This window comes from Ochotona curzoniae, unplaced genomic scaffold (genome assembly GCF_017591425.1).
Source record: "Ochotona curzoniae isolate NIBS_2020 unplaced genomic scaffold, NIBS_Ocur_1.0 scaffold_4505, whole genome shotgun sequence".
NCBI classification, from domain to species: domain Eukaryota; kingdom Metazoa; phylum Chordata; class Mammalia; order Lagomorpha; family Ochotonidae; genus Ochotona; species Ochotona curzoniae.
The window spans coordinates 39,407,002-39,433,667 of record NW_024467118.1 but is presented as its reverse complement, the minus strand read 5'-3'; the positions used below and the strand labels follow the sequence as shown (position 1 = coordinate 39,433,667).

The following is a 26,666-nucleotide window of genomic DNA, read 5'->3' as shown; positions in this document are numbered from 1 at the left end:
GATCAAACTTCAGAAGAACAAGCAAGTTATGGAAAACGTTCTAGACTGTACTCAAAGTCAGAGCTAAACACCAAAGATGCAAAGAAGTGTGTGAGTTCATAATGTATAGCATTATAATTCTGAGAATAAAACTGCCGCACAGTGGGAAGAAGGAAATTTAAGACTAGGGGGAAAAAATTAGAATTTGTGACTTTAGAGGATTTGGATCATACCATGTCACTTGCTTTCTGTGTGACTGAGCAAGTTTTTTAATTTTATGATCTTCAGTGTATCCATAAAAATTTAGATAATACTGTGCCTTATGAGTTTGTTGTGAGGGCAAAATGAATTCATGTGTCAAATCATTAGCATAATGTCCTGCATATAAGTAAATAAATAATAGTGATTATACTAATTAACTTTATTAAAATTGCTTTTCTTTATTTCTAAGAGGAGAGGAAGGGCAACAGGGAGAGAGAGAGAGAGAGAGAGAGAGTCTATCTACTGTTTAAAACTCCAAATGTGTGTAATAATGGGTCTGGGCCAGCTGGAAGATTGGAGTTGGGAACTCAGATCTTCTACTTAGGCAATGGAAAACAAATAAATACTTGGTTTGTCACCTGCCACCTTCAGGGTACATTAGCAGTAAGCTGGAGTCAGAAGTGAAGCTGAGACTCGAGTGCAATCACTCTGGGGTAGAATGTACGTGTCCCAAGTAGCCATCTCTACTAATGCACCAAAATGCCCACCTCTCCCATTTGTTTTTAGTCAGGAACAACCCCAGTTATAAACCTAGGATGTGATAACCATTTGGCTTGAAACTAGCTATTCAACTCCAAAGTGTTTTCTGTAATCCTGAAAAAATAGAATTTTCAAAGAGTTAACCTCTGTCTCAACTGGTTATCCAAATTAATGTGGCAGGATCTTCTGTTTTAAGCTAAAGGATTTATGGGTTAAAGTAATCTATGACTCCAAAATTAACACTTCTGTATAGCTATGGTCAGAATTTATATCTGTTCTATGTGTTTGTGTCTTTACTTAGGACTCAACATTAAGATCAGTTGAGTTCAGCAAATAGTTATTCAGTGTCTTTAATTTTTTTGGTATGCATTAGGAGAGGGAAAAAAAGATGAATCCCCAACCCAATAATAGAGGAGATCAACAGATAAATAAGAGGGGTGGGTATTTGGCACAGCAGTCTGGATGCTGGCTAAGATGCTAGCATCTCATGGTAGAGAGCCTGGGGTAAAATCTTAGCTGTACTTTCAATTCTAGCTTGTTGTTAAAATATGGACTCTGGGAGGCAGCAGGTAAGGGTCTAAACTGGTTGGGTCCCTTCTATTTCAAAGGGAGGCCTGTATTGAATTCTAACTTCCTGGCTTTGGCTTGATCCAGTATAGGGCATTAAAGGTATTTGGGAAGTGAACTAGCAGATAGCAGCTCTCTGTCTCTGCCTTCCAAATAAAATAAATAAAATTGAGAAAGTAGGTAAACTTTAAGCTTTTTAGAGTAAGAAAGCAGTATCCCTGGAACTGAGATGGGGATGAATAGGATGAATTCAATTTTTTTATAAGTAGGAAAAATGTGAGTGAAAGTATAAGCATTTCAAATTAAATTTATTCAACAAAGAATTCATTGAATACCTACTATTTCCCAAGCACTGTTTTGGATGTTTGGAATATATAATTTAATTTAATGAGACGACAGTCCTTTTCCTCCCAGAAGTTACATTCTAGAGGTAGATGTAAGAGTGAAGCAGTAGGCCATAGGTAATAAACATTGACCATAAAAATACATAGCCTGTTCAAAGGTAATATAAAAAAATCAAGGAAGTCATGAGGATCTGGAGTGGCAGAGATGGAATCAGTGTGCAAAAGTCACACTGGAGTGGCCAATGCAAATCTCACTGAGAAAGTGACATTTGGCCAGTCTTGAAGGACAAGTGATTATTCGCATAGCTGTGTGAAATGGTCCCAGACAGAAGGAACAGTTAGTGCAAAATCATTTCTTCTGGCAGTCACAGGTGGGACTCAAAAATCAGTAAATCTATAGCAGTCTGATTTTTAAGCTGTTAATTTTGAATGGCCTTTGAATGATGTTATACATATCCAGTTAACCCTTGGCAGAAAAAAAAAAAAAGCTTCCCCTCACATGGAAGGAATAGTGAGGAAGTCAGGGAGGAGAAAAGGAGATGGTGCAGGATGTGATGGAGGCCAATGGCCAGAGCACAAAGAACGTGGTGGATGGTTTTAGGTGATGATATCCAAGGGCCATGGCATGAAGAATCTGGGGGTACAATACTAGGTTTGATTTTTCACATAATAGTTAATGGTTATTAATAGATGGTTAATGGTTATTAATGGTTATTGAAGGATTTCAAACAAGAGTCACAAGATCTATATGTAGGATGGCAGAGAGGAGGACATGGTAGCTGTATGGAGGCACAGGACCAGTTGGAGGCTACTGAAGCAATTCAGATTTCAGTGGACACAAAAGCAAAAACAATAATGAGGAGCTGGAAGAGACCCGGGCAATGAAATGAGAGATATTTGAGAAGCTAAATGCACAGGATGTTCTCATTAAAGGAGTATGTGGGTGGTAACATGGAAGAGATGACTGGAAGCAAAGTACTATTGAGGTAAGAGATGCAGAAAGCAGAACAGAACTGAGGTTAGAATGATAACGATTTATGTAGTAAGTATATTGAGTTGGATGTGTCTATTGACTATTCAGGTTTATATGCATAGTAGGCAGCTGGATATAGAGTGGAACTTAGGCTAGCCATCTTTGTACCTGGGGAGAATTGAACTACTCCTTTGTGTTAATTTCTAAGTTGAAAAAAGTAACGTTAAAGTATATTGGAAGAGGACACACTTTTGAAAGAGAACTCCTTCCTGTCCAATGCCTTTTGTGTCTAAATGAGGGAATCACATCTTGGAATGATGAAGCTGGGTGTTAACCCTAGGTTCACCTGTGACAGTCTTTGATGCTCACTTACTTTGATGGCAACTCAGGTTTTCTACGTATAAAATCAGTGTAGTGTAGGGTGGAGAGTGGGATGAGTTGTGGAGAAAGAACCAGGTTGATGACTGGCTGTTCTTGGAGCTCTATGGAAGACAGACAAATTGGGTGACTTTTTTTTTCTGCCTGTCTTTATGGCTGGCATCTGCAGAAGTACCAAGAATATCTTGAGAGGCATAAAAAGAGACACAGCGGTGTCATTACTTGTCCTTTTGCATTTTCCTCTGACAGGTAGAATTCCTCACAGGAGGAGAAAATTGGCCTTTCTGCATCTGTCACTAATTTGGCTAATCTGAGAAAAAGTGTTTCTTAGTAACCTAACCCAACCTCGGGATGTGTATGCTGGGACAGCTATGGGCATCACACATCTTCAGACCCTCTGCTCCTCTCACCAGCCATTCTGGATTGTAAGTGACATGCATAATGTAAGTACGAATCTTCTCAGGGCAGCCATAATCATTAAAAAATCCATTCAAATGTGTCAGATACCTGCTCTTCAGCCGCTTAATGACTCCGCACGCTCTTAGCTAAATTCTTAGCATGGCCTGCGAGGTCCTTCATGGCTCTGCCGTTCTCTGTAGAATAGCAGGTTGTTTGCCCTTACACTCATGCATTCGCGTTGATTTCTGGTTTTTCTTTTCTTTCTTTTTTTTTTTTTTTTTTTTTTTTGAGGAGGGGGAAACACTCTATCAACAAAAGAGACTACCCTGTTCAGCATTTTTACACAAATTGATATGTATTTTTGGATCTTCATCATCTTTTTTACTTACTAAATTTCTACTTAACTTTCAAGTCTCCATTTAAATGTTTGTCAGAAAAACCTTTCCTGTCATTTTGACCTGGGTAGTGCAGTTTAATGTTTGTGCCTTACATTGCACACTCTTAGTATTTGTTTCCCCTCTAAGCTAAAATTTCCATAAGTAGAGAAAACTCAATTGTTCTGTATCTTGTTTCTGTCTGTCCATATCTCTTTATCACTTCTCTGTGAACTTGCCAGGATTCAAGTGAATGTAATAGCTTCTATTTATCGAGTATGCATCTGTATTTTAGGCGGAACTAAGCATCTCCACTAAGCTTTTAGTTTTTTCCCCAACCAAATCTGAGAAGATAGTGGATTGTTAACAAATAGGAAGCTAAATGAGTTATTCATTGATTCAACAAATACTAATTAAACACCTATGTGCCACCCAGTGTTCTACATGCTCAAGATACTGAACAGTAGAAAAGTACCTACGTTCATGAAATGCATATTGCAATATTTAGCTATAGTTAGCTAAAATAGAACAGAAATTAATTGAAATGCAAAGAGTTAGTCTGTCATTTCCTGTATATCTATCGATTTAGAAAGTTCCAATTGGAAGATTGCTTGGTAAGCATGTGGATTAAGAAGAGCTAACATTGATTTCTTGTGTGCCACATGTTTATTGGTTTAATTTAGTCATCACAACAAGCCTCTTAGGTAGCTATTATTGTCATTCCCTTTTATAGAGGAAGAAATAGAAATACGCACTAAGGAAGTTTCCCAGTGTTTCACAATGGAGTTAATGACTCACATCTCAAGCCCTTCAAAATCAGAGCCTCTTAGAGAGGTACAAAGGTGTAGAGAGATGTCTAGGAAGATAGCTGAATAATTTAAGAAAACACATAGAAAGCTCTTTAAGACAAGCATGTAGTGGTAAGACAGAAAACCTATCAACTCAGGCTAAATTGACATTGAGAATCATCATTCATAAGAAGCTCATCCTTGGTTAAATACCTAGAATACCATGTTCTGGGCATCATGCCACTCTCAGGGCTGTCTGCATTGCATTAGCAGTCAGTGTCCAGGAAACTGAGGTAGGTCCAAATTAAGTCTTAGGAAGACCAGTGGCAGGAAATCGGGCCTTTTAATCGGAAGTAAAGATTAAAGATTAACTAAGCATTGTTCAAGTGTTTGGGATCTGTTTTGAGTAAATGGGTTACATTTTATCTGCTTATTACCAATGATGAAGGAGTGCCTTTGGACAGTTGGGGCTGTCCAGGAAGGAATGGGCTGTGTTGGGAGAACGTGACTACTCCAGTACAATCACAGGTTCAGGGGCTTGTAGGGACTTTGAACTAAAGGAATTACATTCATTTTTAGTTAGCTCCTTATGTACATTTTCCTTGTTTTTGGCCTTAAATGAATACGAATTAGAATGCTTCAAAAATAGCCTTATGACCTTTCATCTGGCATCTTTGTAGACCAGCGTGATCTTACAAGCTGAGAGGACAGAGCACAAACACTATAGGTTATAATAGATAGTTAAATGTAAACCCATTGCAAGAATTTCACCCCCTCACTTTTTAAATTAATAGGATTGTTACCAGTTTGGACTGGCAGGAGCTTTCATATATGCTTTTCCTGCTTAATGCTATTATTAAAGGTATTTTTTTGGTGGAAGCACAAACGCTCCAGAAAACAACTAAAAAAAGTAATTTAAAACCTTTCTCTTTTAGGTTTTTGGGGAGGCTGCATGTATGCTTTTTCTTTAAAAAGAGAGGGAGGGAGTAGCAACAAGGATCGGGGGAGGAGGGAAGAGAGAGAGAGAAATCTCTTATCTGCCAGTGCTGCTCTAAGTGTCTGCAGTGGCCAGGGCTGTGTCAGGTTGGAACTGGAAACCCGTTCCAGGCTTCCCCCATGGGTGGCAGGAACTCAACTCTGCTGTCCTAACATGTGCATTAGCAGGGAGCTGGACCTGGAAGTAAAGCTAAAACTCGAACCGAGGTACTTTGATATAAGACACAGACACCCTGACCAAGCATCTTTAGCTGCTAGGTCAAATGCCTGGCCTACGTGTGTGATTTTGAGACAAGGAAGTACAAATTTTGCTCAACACAGTTTGGAGATTACAAAGGAACAATTCGTATCAATGGTTCTTTGTGTCAGTAAATATTTGTCCTGTAACTTAATATATTAAATACTAGATAGGCCATGTAGAATTTCTTTCTGAAAAGTTCCTGCGTTCCGGTAGTTATGGAAAGACAAGACTAATCAGGAATAATACAAGTTACAGGTACAAAGAAGGAAATGAATTGGAATGGGAGTCCTACTAGACCAGGAGGTTGGAGTATACTAAGTAGGTTGAAACTTGAGATAAGAAGTGGCTACCTCCGACTTCCTATTGGAACAGCTTGGGAACCTTCAGAAAGTATCCGAACTCAGGTCTCTGCAGAGCCTTAGCGGATCTATCCTTACATAAATGGACTTTGATAATGCTGTGATATCTAGTAATTTTATAACATCTAATACTACATTTCCTCACAATTTTCCTAGCTATTTTTGACTTGTTAATTTCCATAAAATGTTTAGAAGCAGTTTATTTTGCAAAATGAAACTATTGAGGTTTGTTTGGTTTTCTATTAAATGAATATATGTCAGTTTGAAAATGGACATCTTCACAGTAATGAGTATTATAATCTTCAAACATAACAGATTCCTCTCTCTCTCTCTCTCTCTCTCTTTTTAAGGTATAATGTATTTGAAGGAGGGGTGGATGGCACAGAGAGAGAGGGAGAGAGATTGAGAGAGAGAAAATATTGAATCTGGTGATTTACTCCTGAACCACAACCAGCTATGGCCAAGCCTGGCTGGAGGCTGAAGCCTGGAACTCAAGTTGAGTCTCCTACCTAGGTGGAAAAGATCAAAGTAATGTAGCTGTTACTTGCTGCCTTCCAGGTATACATTAGCAGGAAAGTGGGACTGGAAGTGACATTGGAACAGGAGCTCAAACCCAGGCACTCGTATATGGGTTATGGGCATCCAAGCAGACACCAAACATACACTCTGATTCCCCCTATATATTTAAAAAATGCTCTTAATGGTGTTTCGTTTATAGGTCTTAAACTTGTTTTGTGAGGATTATTCCTAGTTATCAAATGCTTTTCACTGGGACCACATTAAACACTCTTTGCTTTCATTTTTACATTCTGTTGTTTGTACAGAGACAACTGACCTTCTTCTTGGGGTTTGCTTAGTTTACTAATTAATTTTTAATAGTTTAGCCATATTATTTGCAAATATGTAAACTTTTATTTTTTCTTTCCTAACTTCTTACACCTTTAAATTTGTCATCTTTCCCAATTATACTGACAAAGATATTCTGTACCAGGTTGAAAAACGAGAGACAATAGCCAACATCATAGTTTATTCGCAGTATCTTGAAAAACACATCAGCTTTTTACCTTAAGAGTGATGGTGGTTGTGGAGTTTGGATGTGGTTTGCATATTCCTCTTATTAGACTTAATTAATTGACCTCCATTTAATTTCTATGTGGTTACGATTATTGGTCAGATGGTGAAAAGCTTGATGAGTCAGCAGTAGGCGTTGTCTAAAGGTCTCAGCTAACAACAAAAAGTGCAGTAGGAAAAATGGCCTTCTAAATAGATTGTGATATGTGAAAGAAGCAGCTAAGATGTTCCATGACACATACGTGTTTCTTAGAATGACGTTTATTTTAGTTTAGACTGTTGTATAGTAAAGCTTCCAAACATGACTTAGAAGATAGTCTTTCCTTTGGGAAACCGCTGCGATTACCTAGGGATTGAAAGAGAAGGCAGCCACCAGGGCAGATCTGTAGAACTTGCAGAGGTGATGAGTTTTAACAATATTGTCCAGGGGAGAAAGTGACATGTCCTAATTAAACTCCAATTAAGTGTGATGGTTTAAAGCTCCGAAAGGCAATTTCTTATTTCGGATGGTGAGTGACCACTTTTTTTTTTTTTTTTTTAAACTTACAATGCATGCAAGACTCATGGTTCTGGTAACAGGGGTCCCCCTGGTGGTGAAAACAGCTAAGAACAGGGCTTTCTCTTCCCAGGTACCCAACTTAGTGGGATTCAGCTACACATCTGAGGGTAGTTACCAAACCACAGCAAGTGAAGGACCTTCTCCTTTTGCGATGGCGAAACACTGAAACCACTGAGAACTGATAGCTGCAAATGGACCCGGAAGTGGGTCCTGCCAACAACCTCCACCCAGTCACTCAAGGTGGCAGGTTCTGGCTATCATTTTTTTTCTCCAAGAAGTTTCCATGAATTTAGTGTCACTTGCCCTCATTCCAACAGGCATTGAGACTCTTGTAGGAAGGAGTGAGATCTTATTTCTACAAACATGTCCAAAGAAAGAAAGATTTTAAATCCAGATTCATAAGAGTTTGAAAGGTGGCTTAGCCACAAACCTGTTAGCTTCTGTTTCTGTTTGTGTAGATTAATAATTGTAGCATCCCGGTGGGTTTGAACCACCAACACAGTGCCTCCTTAACAGTTTGAGAGCTTGTTACCTTAGGAATCTGGGCTGACTCATGAGGACTCTATAATAGAGAGCCACAGGGCCAAAGAAAACTGAGAACATTGCTAAACTCTTCTGGAAGCCCACAGGGCCAAGTACTGCATCTAAATAGACAAGGTAGTGCCCAGAGAGAACCTCTCTTTGTGTTTTCTTTCTTTCTTTCTCTCCCTCTCTTTTCACCTAGGGCATGACCTTGGATTAAACAAGAGGGCTATTCAGAAATAAGTCTGAGTCATTGCTTGTGCTAAGCTGTTCCAGAAACTTTCCATCTTGAGCCTTTGACATGTTCCTGATTAGGTACTAGTGCCTCACTTTGCTATTTAAATGCACATCCAGTGTAACCTTTTGCTGATCAATGTGAGAGCAGATGCCACTAAGAGATCTCAGGGCAGAGCCACGGCACACTGGCATCCAGGGGTTCTCTTTCACTCATCCCCTGGGAACCTGAAAGGTTCCTAGTGTTGAAGGTCTTAAGAGTTACTTGAAGTCCCCGCAACCCACTTCGCTTCCTCGCGGGGAACTCTGAGTGCACATGTGTTAGTTGACTTTACCCCTCTATAAGCTTTTGTAGGCTCCCTAGTAAAGGCAACTATATTTTCTTGACTTAATTGCATGTTACTGAGTGGTCTTCTCTCATGATCTAAGCATAAAAGAATGAAAAATGCTCTGTCCCTTAGAGACCACCAGCATTTCAGGCATTGTATTGATGTGTATAGAAACTAACGTCTTAAAGGTCAGAGTAGAATTGTTTAAAATATTCTGTTTTGTTGCAGTACACAAGACAATATTGTGTTGTATAAAGAAAGGATCTGACAAGATTAACCATTGATTTTTCTATTTCACGCGCACACACACAATGGTGAAAATTTCAACTTCATTGGCTCTCCCCCGGACCCATATTGTATCTGACACCAACTAATGAGCTCTTCTGGGTTTCAGTTGTTGTACAGGAAAACATAACAGCTAAAGTTCTGTGCTTTTTTTGGACACATCGCCACAGTTTGTTGGCTGTTGGGGTAATGGAGGTGGGAGGCTGAACGCACCTGCTTTGGAGTGAGTGCATTTTTAGGTGCCCACATCCCAGAGTCGGACACCAGAGTGCTTGTTAATTAGGGAATACCCATCACACCCCAGTTCCGCACCCCATGCTTGCCTTCCGCAGCTTCTTTCCCTCAGCTTTTGGTCATTTCAGGGAATGCTGACTGGGCTTTAGGCTTAGGAGAGCCACATTCAAGAAGGAAGTGGTGTTGTATTTTCCTTATGGCTTCAGACAGGGCTGGCTTATCCCGGGGAGTGCAAGGCTCGGGAGGAGTTTGAGAGGGGGCAGCCTGGAGCTCAAAGGACAGTTGCTAATTGACAGTCAAATTCTGTCTTAGAAATCAGTTCTTTGACAAACAATCTTGTACAGTATTCTAAAAAGCTATCAAAGGAAATTGATTGAAAACAATAATTGATTGTTCTTTATTTTACCGACTTAATAAAACCTAGTTTTATATTTGCCTTTGATCTTATGTATTAACTTTATAATTCTTTGTGATTAAAGATTGTCTCAATAAGGTCTCCGTTGATATCCTCGATAAACTTAATTGTCTTAGCAGAGATATCCTGATCTAATGAGCTTCAGGCATTGTATAAAGTAATAGACGCATTCATCTCTGTGTGTTTTGAATCTGATTCTCTTTTTTTTTTCTCTAATACAAACGTATTTGTTTGAAAGGCAGAGTTACACAGTGAGATGGAGAGACAGAGACCTTCCATCTTCTGATTCACTTCCTAAATGCCTGCAACATCCAGTGCTCACGTGTGATACTGACTGTCTTAGGCAGAAGCTTAACTTGCTGTTCCAAAATGCTGGAGCTTGCCGCATTTTTGCTGGTGGTCTCCAAATGCGCCTATAAAGGATGTGTGTGTATGTGCAAGTAACATTTGCAATCAAAACTGACTTTTAAGAAAAAGTTAAGCCATGGAAATTGGAGAATGACCACACTGAAGTGACACCTACCTTCCGATATCCCCAGAACTGGTTTCCCTTCATACCATGGCAATCATAGAGAGTGACTGGGCTGCTATGGGAGATGGCATCGAAGCAGAATTTCCGCGTGTGCAGTGGCTCACCAGGTCGAATATCTTCTCTCCATCCGAAGGTGAAGACCTGGCAAACAGTAGCAGAGTAGCAGCAGTGAGTTTGATTGGGAGAGCAGGGAAAAGGTATGTTTCTTAGTAACTTAGGACTCCTGCTTTGTGAAATACAAGAACAGCCACATCTTAGCATAAAAAGAAGGTATAGAAAAAGACACATATCATAAAGTGCTGTAGCCAGACCTTTGGTCCAGGCTGATAAGATGGGCAAACAAGAAGGAGTTTCCTGTTGGGCTTGGTGTGGGAGAGGAAATGGCAGAAGGTGAGTTCAAAGGAAGAGGGAGAGAGAAAGGGGTAGAGAGAGGAAAAGGAGAGTGAGTGGGGGAAAAATGGGAGGTGGAAGAGAGAGAACTGAAGAACGTCTTAATAGAACTTTTGTATTCTTTATTTAGCTACAATGTTAGTTTAGAGCAGTATCATCCTGAATACGCCCAGTCTTATCTACTCATATGTTACTGGCTTAAATGCTGTACACTTAGCTTAAACAAGCATTGCACTGAAAAAAAAAAAAACACCATGAATAGAGTTGAGCTGAACTGATGTAAGCACAAGGAAAAATCTAAATTAAAGGAAAGATAAATTTAATGAAGAAAAGAACTGGCAGAATAATTACCTCAACTTGTAAGAATAATTCTATAGGGCAAGGCAGGAAGTTGCAACTCACAATGAGAAATACGGTTTATAGTGCACCCCCACTGATCTGCTTCTACTGTACAAGAAACAGAATTTTCATGAAATGATCCTTGTCTTATTGTGTCCAAGGGATTCATATTTCATTCAACCTCTCTTTATCCTAGTCTGTCCTATACTGTATGCCTTATTCCCTTATGTCAAAAATGCTGCCTTTGAAGGATTGGCATTGTGACTCAGTGGTTGAAGCTGCTGCCTACGACGGCTGACATCACCTGTGCTTATCAGTTGCAGTCCCAGTTGCTCCACTGCTGATCCAATGGCCTGCTAATGCTTGGGATAACAGCAGAAGATGATGCTGGTACTCGGTCCCATGCCACCCACTTGGGAGCCCCAGACGGAATTTTAAATGGCTGTTGTGGCTGTTTGAGAATGAACCAACAGAAGGAAGATACCTCTTACTTTCCCCCATCCCCCTGTAATGATGCTTTTGAAATAAATACATAAATCTTTGCCTCTCAGATAAGCAAATTTTGAAAAATGAAAGTTTTACTTCTGACACAGTCAGTTGAATTTAGAGTGTATTAAGTTAAATCAACAAAGGACATTTTCTTGAGTTATTTGAGCTGGGCAACAGCTGAAGGTACAGTAGGAGAAAATTCTAAGTACATAGAAAAATAGACTAGATGCTCCCTAGGATTTCTTCTAATTCTAAAATTTCAGTGAGGTTACATAATTCCCACAGTAGGATTTCAGGCAGGCCAGCTGTGAGAAGCTAAGCTGTGAAATGCAAAATAAAGAAAAGCTGTCAGGGAAACTCGGGTGATAGAAAAGCAAGCACAGTGCGGAGCCGCACTGTAGATCATGCACTTCTGCATATTTCAGTGTTGAAGTCCTACCTAGGAAATAAAATGTAGAGAGATGGCTAGCCGAAACAAGAGATGGTGAGGAAACTCAGGCAAATGGCAAGAACGGGGCTAAGTGGTCTGGTGAAGATGAAACAGTCAATCAAATGTGGGAAAAACAATTGAGTATTGGCAAATTGCAGGTGCATCCTCTCTTTCCCTGGAAGACAGGACAAAAGAGAATGATTGAAATAGGAAGAAAAGGGGTTTTAGGGTAGGTATTTGAAGTGGATTCATGAAGAGGAATTGTGCAGTCTCTTTCCATAGAGTTTTTTTTTTTAAATAATTATTTGAGAGAAAGCAGATAGATGCTACCTAGGTCCATCGATGGATTTCTAGTCTGTTGGTTCATCCCCACGTGTCTCTGACTGCTGGGGCTGGGCTGGGTAGGGGCTGGAACAGGAGCTCGTTAAAGGCTTTCCACATGGGTGGCAGAAGCCCTGTTCCTTCAGCCACCACTGCTGCCTTCTGGGAGCTGCATTAGCAGGGAGCTGGAGTCGGATCTAGGCACCACCCTGACACAGGCATCCTAACGCATTTTATCCGCCCAGTCAAATGTCTGTCCTGAGTTTGGCAAAAATATGTTTCATTAGACACATTTAAACCCTGCACAGAACTACTTCTCAAGGAAATATCTCTTCAGCTATTTCTGATTTGGATTACTCTCTTTTCAAAACCTGTGACAGACAGGTTCTCCTGACCTTTCAAATGTTTTCATCTTCCTGCTTTGATTCTTAGACACCTGTCCTTCTCGGCCTCCAGAGAAGGGTGTTTGAAATCCCTATTTGGCCATGCTCCTTCTCAGCCTAAAATCCCATGACATTTCAAATAACATTTAAAGAAGTGAAATTCTTCAATACATGACAAATTGTCCATGGTCTGATCTTTGTTGGCAATGATTTGGATAGTTTAGGGGCTCATGTTGATATTTAATCCCCATCGTAATCTTACTATAGTTTTTAGAGGTGGTGGTTTTGAAGCTCATTAGAAGGAAGCTCTGTGATTGAATACTACTGGATTTCTAAGAAGAAGAGAGCTACACACACACACACACACACACACACACACACAGAGCATATGGGCTCCCTATCTCTTGCTATGGGATTGTCATGCCATGTGCCACCTAAGGACTTTGCCAGTAAGAAGGTCATTACCAGATGAAGGCCCTTGAATTTTCACAACAGTGAAGTAACTAAACCTTTTTTCTTTCTACCTTTTCTTTCTATCTTCTTTACTATCATCACAGTAATACAAAATACACTGTTCTTTTTCAGCTTTTTTAAAAATTATGTTCCAGAAACACTGAGCAGTGTCTGCGGTTCTTGCACAATGAAGGCATTTTCCCTTCTGTGACATTGCTAGAGGAAGACCCACTTGATGGAAGGCCGACATCTGCCAGTCAACTGAATTCATGTTGACCAGCCTTAAGGTTTACTTCCGGTGCCCACTCGTCCCAGAAGCCCGTCTCCTTGAGCTTCTGACCTTTTTACTCCTCACTTTATTTCACCTCGATTGTCCCTTTGTGTTTCTGTGTACCTTGCCAGACAGTGAGGTTCTTTATGGCAGGGCTTGCATCTTTTTTATCTGAGTTTCCAGTACCCAGATAATTCATGGTACGTCATTGATGCTCAATAAAATATCTACTGAATAAATGAAGCTTTCGCTGATCCTAGTAACAGAGCATAAGTGAAGTGTGAATATGGACAAAGTATTTTTTAGTTAGTCTTTTTTAGATGTTGTTTGTGTCCAACCTCAATAATATCCTTGATAATACACTTTGTCGTCATGTCTTGAACTTTAAACTTTGATGATTTTGGAATCATTCTACCCTAGAAATTTCCTGGTTCAAAAACCTGAAATTAATCTTGATGAAATATTTTTTGTGTGTTTTACTTATTTGTTTATTTGAAAGGCAGAGTTGGGGAGAAGAGATAGAGAGCGAGACCTTCCGTCTATTGATTCACTCGCCAAATGGCCACAACAGTTGTGTCTGTACCAGGCAGAAGCCAGGAGTCTGCATCTCCATCCACGTCACCGATGTGGGCGGCAAGGGCCTAAGTTCTTGGGCCATCTTCTACTGCTTTCCCACTTGCATGATCAGGGAGTTCAGTTGGAAATGAGACAGCTGGGCCTAGAATTGGGGCCTATTTAGGATCCTGGCATCACAGTTGGCAGCTTCACCCATTATGCCACAGTACCAGCTCCTCGATTAAATATTTATTTTATTTAAACATCACAGTTCCATTGTACGTTGCACATTGTGATCAATGCAGAATAAAGGCTTTGGTTGATTTTTCCATCTCCCTGTCTCTGTGCTTAATTTCTATGTGCTCAGAAGGCTACAGCTGGAAAGGACTGTAACCACTACCTTGCATAGACCTTAGTGGTGCCTGGGAGTGGAAGTCAGGCTTACAGACAGTAAATGGCTTGTCACTGCTGTACTTTAAGGGCCAGACTTCTCTAAGATGGGCTGCATTATAGCACCTGCATTATAGCAAACACGGGCGAATGTTTTTCTCAGGTAGATAGACTGTTGTCATAATTATATCTCAGGGTTCTCTTAGCGAAATTCATGTCTTGTTTCTAAGCTTGTTCTAATCCTGCATGTAAATTATTACACTTGGAAACTTGCGGCGGGGTGCAGTATACACAGTGTTTTATGTATTCTTCCTCTTCCTCTTTCTCCCTCCCTCCATCCCGCTCTTCTTACTTGGTGATTATATTCCGAATAATTGCTTTATTTTTGATCTGCTGTTAGTTAAACTTTTCTTTCACATTTCCGACATGCTTTTCATTACCGTTGGCTAATGGCCAGGTCAAACCAAACATTGAGTGTTTCATTCATCAGGCATTTGAGCAACCTTTTCAAGTAAAAACAAGCAGGCTTTATCACATTATGTTGACTGTTGTTTTGGGAAATATTATTTTGACATTTATAGTTTGCCTCCTTCTCTTTGGGCTGTTTTTCCTGACAAGAGTATTTAGATTTTCTTTGGCTTTCTATTACAAAAAATACCTTTGAGGGTTTTTTTTTTTTCCTTCAGCCTTTGTTCTCTCAGTTTAAAAGTAAATTATTGTTCATTTCTTCATGTTCTTGTTTTTCAGTAATACTTTAAAATATAAACTTTGGAAGATAACTTTTATGTCATTGCTTTCATGTTAGCGGCATGTGTAAATTCGCCTGTTGTATCGTATGCTTAGCACTCACTGTCTTCTTGTGACATTCCGAGATGATTGAATACATTTTGTCCTCCGTGGTTAGCTGTGTTCACTTCTTTATTAGGTCTCATTATTATTCAGTAGGTCCGTGAGATGCGATGACCTGTCTCTGCTTGCAGTGTGCAGTGGTCCTTATGCTCCAGCCTGAGACTGGGGCAGCTTGGTGCACATGAGCTTCGATACATGCACTGACTGTCTCCAGGCTAGGTCTGCTCCCTCAGCACAAGGCAGTGTCTGCAGCAAGCCCTCCTGGCCAGTGCTAGGCCGGCAGAGTGAGAACAGTCAAATGAGGCCAAGGAGAGTTCCTCCTCCTCCCTCTTGGACTCATAAAGGGAACTGGGAATTATTCTTTCCAGACCTTACAGTCTTGTTTGGATCTATTTTTATTTTTCTTTCTTGGTCCCTAACGGAAACTGAGAGCTGACACACAATGCTACAATGATACCAAGCAGCTGAACAGATCACCCTGGAAAATGAATCATGTATTTGCTTCCTTCACAGGAGCGGGATTAGTCATGACTTGTGTTCTGCAACAAAAGGAGTTTTCTTATAAAGGTGATTCAGTGTATTCCTTTCTGTCTCCCATATAGCAGTTTCATTTATTCGTTTGTTTTATTTTTGCCATTTTTTTAAAGGAGAAAAATACAGCATTTCAACTCTAAGAAGTATTTCCTTTGTGTTCCTTGGACAGTTTTAAACTAAGAAGAAAATACCCAATTTTCATATCCTGATATATTTCTTTTCTGATCCAGGGATTTTAATCTAAGTGTAGACGGTGAATCCTAATTCTTACAAGTCATTGAATGACATTGAACACAGCTTACAGTTAATTACTGGAAAATGAAGCCGCCTATGATATTTTAACCCCCAAGTCTATATATGGTGATAAACATTTCATACACAAATCATCTTTTCCCCGCTTGTCAAGATTAAATCTTCCTGTAGTTCTATTTCTGGAATCTCCAGGGACTGGAAATCTTTTTAAAGAGCTCCATTAGCTTGTCTTTTTTTCCTCCAGCGATGAAGTGTCTGCTTGTCTAGTGCTGCTCTCTGGTGGCCATTCCTTAAATTACATGCTGTAGATTTTAGCAATTTGGTCTAGGTGGGATAAGAGAAGCAACACTTTTTAAAATACATTTATTATAGTAGTTGCTGTCTCTATTCATTTTCAGATGTCAAATAAAGTCTGCAGACATGAGCAAAATTCATTGTAAAATATCACTGGATAGATAGAAATACAAGATCTGATGTAGCCATTCAGGCATGCATCCTTCATGGCCACCAGCTAGCTAGATGTATTTATTTCCTGGTCAGGCTGAACAGAAGTGGTTGAGAGAATTTAGGTTTTTCTTGTGGCTTGCTCCTTTGATAAAATGTATCTTTATACTCCAAAGGCCAGTCACAGCGACAGCCTCTTTAGCCTTCTCTTTTGCTCTCAGGCAAGGTCAGAATTGCTTGTTGGAGGTGACAGTCCAGTCCTACTGTTGTTCAGATCCGTAGTGTCATCCCTGTGGTGATAACTGAAGGAGACTGAGGAAGAAGAATGCAAGTTCAGATTTGATTCCTATCAGTAAATCCTGGATCTTCAAGTCCTTTTAAAACGTATCTGGTCCATCTGGTAGCTGGGTGATACTGTAGGATATAGTGAATGAAAGGCAAGTAGTACTTAGTGGTTTTTTTTTGTTTTTTGTTTTTTGTTTTGTTAGGAATGGATAAATGCAATCGAAGTCACAGCTTCCTTGGGCCCAAGAGAAACTTCTAATTTGGTATTATCTAGTGATATCTGTGGGTGTATTTGAAAAGGCAGAAGGGAAAGTGTATTTATTCTGCACCTACTCCATGTGAGAGACACTGTTGTGGTAATAAGTATTATTTATTCTCATAACAACTTTGTCAGCGACTGGGTTTTATTCTTATTTAAAGATGGAAGAACCGGGGCTGGCATTGTGGCATAATGGGTAAAGCCACCAGCTATGACACTGGCATCTCATGTGGGCACAAGTTCATGTCCTGGTTGTTCCACTGGTGATCTAGCTCTCTGCTAATGGGCTGGGAAAATGCAGAGGCAGGTGGCCCAAGTGTGTGTACCCCTGTTACTCAAGTGGGAGACGCAGGTGACACTCGAGACTATTCTGGACTAGCTCTGGCCATTGCAGCCATCTGGGGAGTGAATTGGGATGGAACAACCTGTTTCTCTTCTCTTTATCTCTGTGTGTCTGTCTTTCTCTCTGTCTCAGTCTTATGTCCTAGCTCTGTAACTCTGATTTTCAAATACAGAAATAAATCTTAAAAAAAATGATGGGAAAAATATGGTGTACAAATTTTGAACAATTTCACAAGACCACTTGCGTGTAAACTGAGATCTAGTTTGGTTTGCTTACAAGGCCTGGGATCCTTCCAGAATACCATGCAGCTGTGAGGTGGGAGGATCATCAGTGCTGACTGAATGAGTTTGAGCTGGCTTGTATTACACACTTTGTCTAGTGTTGTTTTACTAGCATCAAACCTCTCTGTGTCGCAATACAGGGCCATGGCGGGGCAGAAACGGGTAGTGGACAGCAAGAGACAAGCACCAGCATGACCAATCCTGGTGAAGCTGAACAGCTTTCTGATGTCCTTGGCTGGACACGGGGACACTCTCTAGACTAATGACAAGGTAGACCTCTGAGAAAGAAGGCAGCAATGACTGAGTGGGCTCTGCTGGTTCCCTTTTTTGGTTTTGTTAGGACGGTGTTGCGATTCTGGGGAATTAAAAGCACAAACGAGGCGTAGTATCCTGGACTTGGAATCGATCCTTTGGCAGAAGGTGGGGGCGGGGTTTGGGGTAGGACAAGTTTAAGTGCAGTCCTTGCCCCACAGAACAACGGAGTCTTTGATGAAGCCTGTGGCATTGAATTGGAAGAGTTCCTTGAAGTTTACCAGCTTTTCTTGTATTGAAAACTCTCCGGGAAAGACAAGGGCCACAGTCACCATTTCCGTCTCCTTTCTAGTATTTAAACTGCATGTATTTAGACAGATTATCTTGATTACTGCAATCACTTCCAGAAGAAAAACAGGGAAGTGAAGTGACTCGCTTACGCAGGGTTGGTTGATTACAGTATGACCGCCTCAGCCTGGGTCCCCATGCCCCCTGCTTGTTTCCACTGCTTCTTTCCACATTTGTCTTAGCCTCTTCTTGCCTCGTGGCCGTGACTTGCAGGGGTGGACCTACCTGCTCATGGGACCAGGTCCTTTCAGAACCATCCTTGACACAGATGTCCAGCCTTAGCTCTGTCCCTGTGGCTCCATGCTTACTGTCCACGCAAAGGTTTGCTGCCACATTTCGAATCTGTGGAGAAAGAAGGAATGTTGAGCATGCCACCACGTCTTGTTCTTGTATTGTTAGCTCCTGATAGTTCTGATGCAGATTAGGTACTACAGCAGCGTCTTTTTGCTTTGTTTTTATTTGAGGATTTATTTTGTTTATTTAAAATGCAGAGAGAGAAGGGTAAAGATGGAGAGAGATCTTCCATCGTTTTGTTCACTCCGCAGTGGCCACCTCAGCCGAGGCTGGGCCAGGTTGAAGCCACGACTCAAGATATTGCTTGTAGTTTGGCACTCAGGTGCATATATATAGACAAACCTGCTTGTCACAGTCTTTTTTATGGCTTTATGTAGTGCTGCATTACAATAACCCCTTTAGATATTTTTAAGAATGAAAGCAGGGGGCCCAGCACTGGCCTAGTGGCTGAAGTCCTCGCCTTGAACGCGCCAGGATCCCATATGGGCACCGGTTTTAATCTCGGCAGCTCTGCTTCCCATCCAGCTCCCTGCCTGTGGCCTAGGAAAGCAGTCGAGGACGGCCCAAGGCCTTGGGACCCTGCACCCATGTGGGAGACCAGAAGAGAATCTGGGTTCCTGGCTTCAGATCGGTGCAGCACCGGTTGTTGTGGTCACTTGGGGAGTGAGTCATCGGATGGAAGATTTTCCTCTCTATGTCTCACCTTGTCTGCATGTCTGACTTTGCAATAAAAATAAATAAATATATTTTTTTTAAATTATGAAAGCAGGACCCCGCCTTGTTGCCTAGCAGGAAAAGCCACAGCCTCTGATGCCCTCATCCCATAAAGATACCAATTTGTGTCCCAGCCGCTCTGCTTCCAATCTACCTCTCTGCTAATGACCAAGGAAAAGCAGCAGAAAGTGACTCAAGTGTTTGAGACTTTGTCATCCATAGGGGAGACCCAGGTGAAGCTCCTGGCTCCTGGCTTAAGCCTAGGGCAAACGTGGCTCGTATGGCCATCTTGGGAATGAACCAGTACATGGAAAATCTCTTTCTGTTTTTCCTTGTCTCTGTAACTTTGACTTTAAAAATAAACAAATATATCTTTCACACACACACACACACACACACACAACACACACACACAACACACAACACACCAAGAATGGAAACAAAAGCAGAATGGGCTCAACTGGTAATTCTAGTCAATGTACTTTTGCCTTCTATGATTAGATGGAGTGATGGGTGTTTCTGGAGATGAATGCTCCAGCTTGGCCTCTTCCTGCTGGGGAGGCGGAGTGAGGCAGGCAGGATGCTGTTACAGAGTATTTTAGATACAATAAAGGGCATAAAAGATGCTGGGGATTAGGATGGGGCCGTACAGGGAGCTTTTTCATATTTCATCTCTTCCAGGAGAAAAGGTTGACACAATGTCATTTGGGAGGGTAGTAACCAGCTTACTTATCCAGGGAATTTGGCAACAAGTTGTATTATTATTATTATTATTGTTGTTGTTGTTGTTTTACTATTTGGTTGAAATGTTGAAGATAAAGGGCAGCGGTTCCTAGCTTGAATTGGCTTATGGACCTCTCTGATACCCGGGGAATGCTATGGATGCTTTTTGCAAGAACAATAAAAGTGTGATCAGATATGTATACAACACTTTGGTACTTATATTTTGAACTCATCACTCCAGATTTGAACACTGCATTGGGCATGTGCTTACCTCCCATCCGTTTTAAACTAAATGCATCCCTACTCTTAGAAGCATGAGATTAGAAAATACAGGAAGTCAGACTGTTTCTTGGGAATATATCTGTTTCACTCTCTGCTTTACCTTTTCTCTGCCTACCCTACAACAACCGTGAGTGAGGAACCTTCCTCTGGAATCTGGAGAGTCAAGCCTTCTGTAAAATCGATTTCTTGATGTGTGATGGCACAGCTCTGGTGAAATAGAAACCCCAGAAGGTCAGAGTTAGATTTTACATCACTGTCTTCAGCAGGCACACTCTATAAAGCTTCTGTTTGATCTCCTTATCCGAGTGCAGTGTGCTGGTTTTCTAAAGCTGTCTGCAGCCTGTGAGCGCCCGACAGAACTCTGGGCAGGCTTCTCTGTTCATTTCTGAGCCATTTGCCTCCCAGACACACTGATCTTAGAGAACCAGTGTCAGGTTATCCTGAAGACATCTGCAGGGCAGTACCATCCCCTCTACTTGAGCCCAGGAGCTCTGAACCGTGTCTGGGGAGAGCAAAGGCAGGTGCGTGCAGGTTCCGGGCGAGTTGGCCACAGAGGGGGACGTTTGACTCCGTCTGTCAGCTGGCATGGGAACCCCGCTCCATGCAGGGACCTTGCCCTTGGCAAAGGAGGTTGTGGGGAATGTAAGGACACACAGAAGCCAGAGAAGCCAGAGCAGCCTGTGGATGCACACCAGAGCCTGTCAGAGTTCATTTTGTTTTTAGACTTTAGGAGCTCAAAAAAGCTCTGGCAGGGATGGAGGTCACCATTTTCCAAATTCACGAGTTTTCTAGATTCTCACTCAAATGGTATCTATGTTGACAAAGAAATAAACTGTGTTGGAAACCAAATTTTAGTTTCAAAGGCCTAATTGTCTACATCTGTAAATTTGCGAAAAGTTGTGCCACAGAGGAAGTGCTGCAGTAACGGCATAGAACCAGGTACACAGCCAGATACGTGATTAATATTGGGCCATTCGCAACTGCTTCTCTGCCTTTTATTTTTTTATCCCCATTTTGTCAGCACATCTTTATATTCTTTCCTTTTGCTCACAAGCACATCAACCTCAAAATAAACAAGCGAATAAAATTTCAATAAAACTGATCCTACTTTTTTTTTTACTTGAAATTAAGTAACCATGAGAAAAAATATTACAAAACATTTATGTTTTTTCAACATGAGCTCTTTACATGTGGCTGAAGATAAACTTGTTTATATAGATATACCTGCAGCAAACTTAGGACATGGAATATTAAATGCAAAATAGATAATTTACTAACTTCATTGCCTTGATGGCAAGCGCCAGTGTTTGATGTCACTGAAGGCAAAGATTGTTGAGATATGCTGAGCGTGATTTGGAAATAAGGGCATGCTTGACTGTGAATGGAAGGAGCAAAAGAAAGAAAAGGGAATTGTTATGTATTTATGCCAGACTTAGAGATACTTTCTTGGTGAAGGATTAGGAAAAGGTCTCATAGAAATTAAAGGTTTCTCTAGGTGTATAAGAGAAAGCAGGCTCAGCTTTAACATTGTCATCTGCCCCTCAACACCATATTCTTTGACAAAGGGAGGGGAGTGTGATCCAAGTGCCCAAGCAGCTAGTGGGTGTGGGGCAGGTGATTCAGTTGGCCGTTAGAGAAATACTAGCTTATCTCGAGAAATTCAACAGCTTGGTTTGCAAGTTCTTCCTGAGAATCTTGGAACCTTTTAAGAGTGAGGTAGTATGTTCATAGTCCATTTGACAACTTTTAAAAATTTTTATTGAGAACAAATTTCATGTATTTCATAGGTACAATTCTAAGAAGATAGCCGGATGTCAATCACTGTCTTTCCTGCCTGCCTACAACCCCACCTTTCTCTTTTTAAAATTTTTTTGCAAAAATACAATTTCAGACCACTCTAAAATCACAGGCTTAATGTACTACTAGCAAGTAAAAGTGTATTCAATGAGTAAAAATGTACTCAACAAGTGAGAAGTAGAAGCACTGTGTTTCCACAGGAGTATAAACAAGGGCTAAGGAAGACAATCATGTCCCAAGATGTCTGTTTTGTTGCTCTACTTTTTGTTTTCTTGTTGTATTCAACAACTATTTATGAGGCATGTGCTACATCCTTAGGTCCTATGCTAGATCCTGAAGCTCAACCACACCCTTTGCTTTACTTCGTTCTAGTGAGGACATTAGAGAACGCATGAATGAAAGAAAAGGTTGAGACTTCAGTATTTTGGCCATGATTTTTTAAAAAAGTTATTTATTTTTATTTGAGAGGCAGATTTAGAGGGGGGGGGAAGAGAGAGAAAGAGTGTGTGTGAGAGAAAATCTTCTATAACTGGTTGTTCACTCCCCAGATAGCTGTAATAGCCAGGGCTGGGGTCAGGCCAAAGCCAGGAACCAGAAGCTTCGTCTAGGTTTCACATGGATGTGGAGGTTCAGCCACTTGCACCATCTTTTGCTGCTTTTCCAGGTTTGCTGTCAGGGAGCTAGATAGAAAGTTGAACATCTGGGACTCTAACTGGCACCCATACGGACTGCCAGCATTATGGGAGGTGGCTTAACCCACTATGCTGTAACACTGGTCCCTGCTCCACTTCTGAAGCAGTCCCCTGCTAATGTACCTGGGCAAACAGTGGCTAATGAACCGCATGTCTGGACTCTGCCACCAATGTGGGAGACCTGCGTGGATTTCTGGGCTTCTGGATTTTGCCTGACAGAGTTCTAGCTAGGTAGCCACTTGGGAAATTAACCAGCTGATGGAAGTTTTCACTCTGCCTCCCTCTCTGGGTCACACAAAAGAAGTCCAGAATTTGGAAGAGAGGACTGGGTAAAAAATTCAAATTTGGAAATTATTCCCTGTGTCAGTTTTGAGCGAATGAACTTTCAACTTTAAATACTTTGCCTTACTTGGAGATCGTCAAGATGAACCCTGTAGGCATTCTTCCTTTGTCAGTGGACACAGTAGTAGGCTTTGCCAAAGCAGGGTACTAGATGGACATTGGGAGTTCAGAGCAGGAGGAAGTATCTTTCCTCTTTGGTGTGTGTGTGTGTGCTGTTTTTAGTTGTGATTCCCCCCAAATTATCATGTAGAAAAAATGGAGGAGAATAGCCCTTACTGCTGTGGCGCTGTAACCAGGACTATCAATTAAGAGGAAATGCAGAGTGTGAAATCAGAAACAGTTTACTTCCTGGAGCTTGGTTTAGAGGACATTCAAGGAAGGCTGGTATTTCATCATCGTCCTCGGAGAGGACCGGATCACCCTAGAGAAAGCTATGAGAGACCAGTCTGAGATTTTTGAGCACCACAGTGCATCAAGTTGCTTGAGCAGGAAGAACTCTCCTCTTCCACCTTGTTCCACATCCTGGACTCTCTCCCTACCTCTGCTGCTTACAAACGGCTTCTCAGGGAAGAACACCCTCTCAGTGTCCTCTTTCCACTGAGCAGCTGCTGCTCGGGCCTGATTATATGGTGACACCTTAAGCAAACTCACTGCTAACGGAAGCTCTTCGGTCTGTAGATTCCTTTATTGCCACCAGGGCATACATCTGTGACTTCATGCATATCAAAGTAGGTCTGCATCTCAACCTTGGAAACGGAAGGGTTGAAGGATTCTGTTTCCTATCACTCAGCCTTACAGGTCAAGGCTTTGGGACATCCTTTACTGCTTTCCTAGGCCACAAGCAGGGAGCTGGATGGGAAGTAGAGCAGTCCATATGGGATCCTGGCAGATGCAAGGAGAGGACTTCACCATTAGGCTATCGCGATGGGCCTAATGCATTTTCTTTATTCAGGCATCAGCTGATGAACATCTGGGTTGATTTCATATCTTAGTTATTGTGAACTGAACTGCTATAAACATGGCATATAGATAATTCTCTGATGTGCTAATTTCATAAAATGTAAAATATTAAATGTTCAAATTACTGATATAATTTCTGTTGACTGAACTCTAACTGATGCAGCCACACATAAGCAATAATTGAAATTACAATGTTATATGACCTCACCATAGCAAAGGATGTGAAGCAAAGTGAGAAGATACGGATAGAACTTTGGGGAATGCCTTTCTTTGGAAGTGGACAAAGAGAGTCCCTAGGAAAAAGAAAGAGAAACATGGGAGAATCAGAAAGAAGACAGGGTAGACAGTTCAAAAAGTGTGTGGAAGGCACAACAGTTTCAGATTCTATGGAGTGATCGACTGGGGGAGGGCAGGGATGAGGCTAATGGATCTGGTAATTAGGAAGCCTCTGATAAATAAACACAGAATGGTTTATGCAGGGCAGGCAGAAAACTACAAGTGGACTGAGGAAACCTCAGAGGTTAAAGAGTCCACAAATGGAAGCTTGCATTCCAAGAAGCTGAATAGTGAGGCAGGAGAAAACAACAGGATTAAAAAGGAACAAGAGGGGCAGATGTTTGGCTTGGTGGTTACGATCCAGTTACCATGCTTGCCTCTTTACCCAAATAACTGCATTCGGTCTTTGTCAGTGGAGACCCTGGGCAGTGGAGAGTGACGCCCCCAGTGGTCGGGCTCCTGCGGCGCGCACAGGAACGTGTGTTGAGTTCTTGGCTCCCAACTTCCGCCTGCCCAACACGGACCCAGTGAATGAGAGCTGTTTGTCTCTGTCTCGATCTCTTTCTATCTCGTGAATAAAAATAAATTGTTAAAAAAAAATAAAGGTCTCTCTTTAAAAATGAACCGTGAGAGATATCCAGTGGATCTGTTGGTGCAAAAATGAGGTCCATGAGGTCACTGGGAGGTTAGGATAGAATTAGAGTTGATTCTTAAGTTCTGTGTTTTTGAATTCAATCAACCTCGGCTTCAAAAACAGTTGGCAAGAAAAAAGGATTCACGGGCTGGCACTAGTGAAAGGGCTGAAGACACTGCCTGAGGCACGGGCACTGCCTGTGCGCCCGCCTCGTCTTGCCCTCAGTCCGGCTCCCTGGGGACGGCCTGTGGAAAGCAACAGCAGCTGGCCCAGGTATCCAGGCTCCTGCCACTCACATGGGAATCCCAGAAAAAGCTCTTGATTCCTGGCTTTGGCCTGACCCATCCCCAGCAATTGTGGCCATCTGGGGAGGGCAGCAGGAGTTGGAAGATCTCTCATTGTCTCTTCCTTTCTCTCTGTAACTCTGACTTTCTAAGTAAATAAATAAATCATAAAAGAAGAATGTTGTGGGCCCAATGTGATAGCCTAGTGGCTAAATTCCTTCCCCATATGGGCACTGGTTCTAATCCTGGCAACCCCATTCCCCATCCAGCTCCCTGCCTGTGGCCTGGGAAGGTAGTTGAGGACAGCCCAAAGCTTTGGGATCAGAGGAGGCTCTTGGCTCCTGGCTTCAGAGTGGCACAGGGAGTGAATTATTGGACGGAAGTTCTTCCTGTCTCCTCCTCTTTGTATATCCGCCTTTCCAATAAAAATAAATAAATCTTTAAGAACAAAAGAATTTTGTTTCTGCTAAGTACTTAAAAATATTTTACTCTTGCAATTATTCTCTAAACAAAACAATGTAATGCCTATTTATTTCTATTATATTATTAAAAGTAATGTAAGAAAGATTTAAAGAAGACGGGAGGATGTGTCTAAGATATATGCAGATTTCATCCCATCCCTTAAGCATCCATGCAAATTGACGTCTGTGAGGTGGCGAGGGGTGTGTTCCCACTGCCAATCCTCTGTTTGTTTCGGGATGACTAAATATTTGTAGTGCCTGCCATAATCCATTTGAGATTCAGATGCATAAATTGTGGAGTGCTTTCTGGAACTTAAGAACAGTATATAAATACGAAGCACACAAAGCACTTTCGTTATCCGTACAGGAAATTCTTTCCCACAAGGCTTTACCTTGGGGCTGTCCCACCATTTTTGCTCATAGATCCATTCTGTCTCTGATTGCTCCGTGGCTGGTAGCATTCCATGACTGCTGGCACAGACCGACCAGTGCTTTTCCTCACAATTATGCCCACAGAGATTTTCTTCCTATCTTGTGCACATTTTCCTCTTCTGAATTTGCCATAAATGTAATTGCTTTGGCATCTCTCCCTTGCCCTGGGACTCACTGGGACTATTCATTTTCAGAAGAACTGGCTTAGATTGTGTACGAGGAAGTTGAGCCCACAGCAGAACTATCACCAGAGGGTCTTCAGATTTAATGCGTGTTCTGCTCCAAATAGTTGTTTTTCTAAAACCATGTCCTCTCACTTTAACTATTGTGAATATTTCTTGTGAAACATGTGTACTTTAAAATCAACTCATTTGCCAAAAACAATTTCATTTCCACAAATAAATGAAAAAGGAAAGTTTGTATAAGTGAGCTATTTCTTTTGTCTTTAAAAAAGATTTATTTATTTTTATTGGAAAGGCAGATATACAAAGAGGAGGAGAGACAGAGAGGAAGATCCTCCATCCGATGATTCACTCCCCAAGTGGCTGCAACAGCTGAAGCTATGCCGATCCAAAGCCAAGAGCCAG

The 26,666-nt window shown here is 41.4% G+C and overlaps 1 protein-coding gene across 1 annotated transcript in view; it reads right to left on the bottom strand.

The window, feature by feature from the left end:
- Window positions 1–26,666, bottom strand: part of GALNTL6 (polypeptide N-acetylgalactosaminyltransferase like 6) — a 726,107-nt gene that overhangs the window by 5,111 nt on the left and 694,330 nt on the right. The window contains exons 10-11 of the mRNA XM_040965775.1: window positions 18,414–18,530; window positions 10,312–10,461 (exon numbers count right to left, since the gene is read on the bottom strand). Coding sequence (XP_040821709.1) covers window positions 10,312–10,461; window positions 18,414–18,530 — 267 coding nt within the window. The remainder of the gene's footprint in view (window positions 1–10,311; window positions 10,462–18,413; window positions 18,531–26,666) is intronic.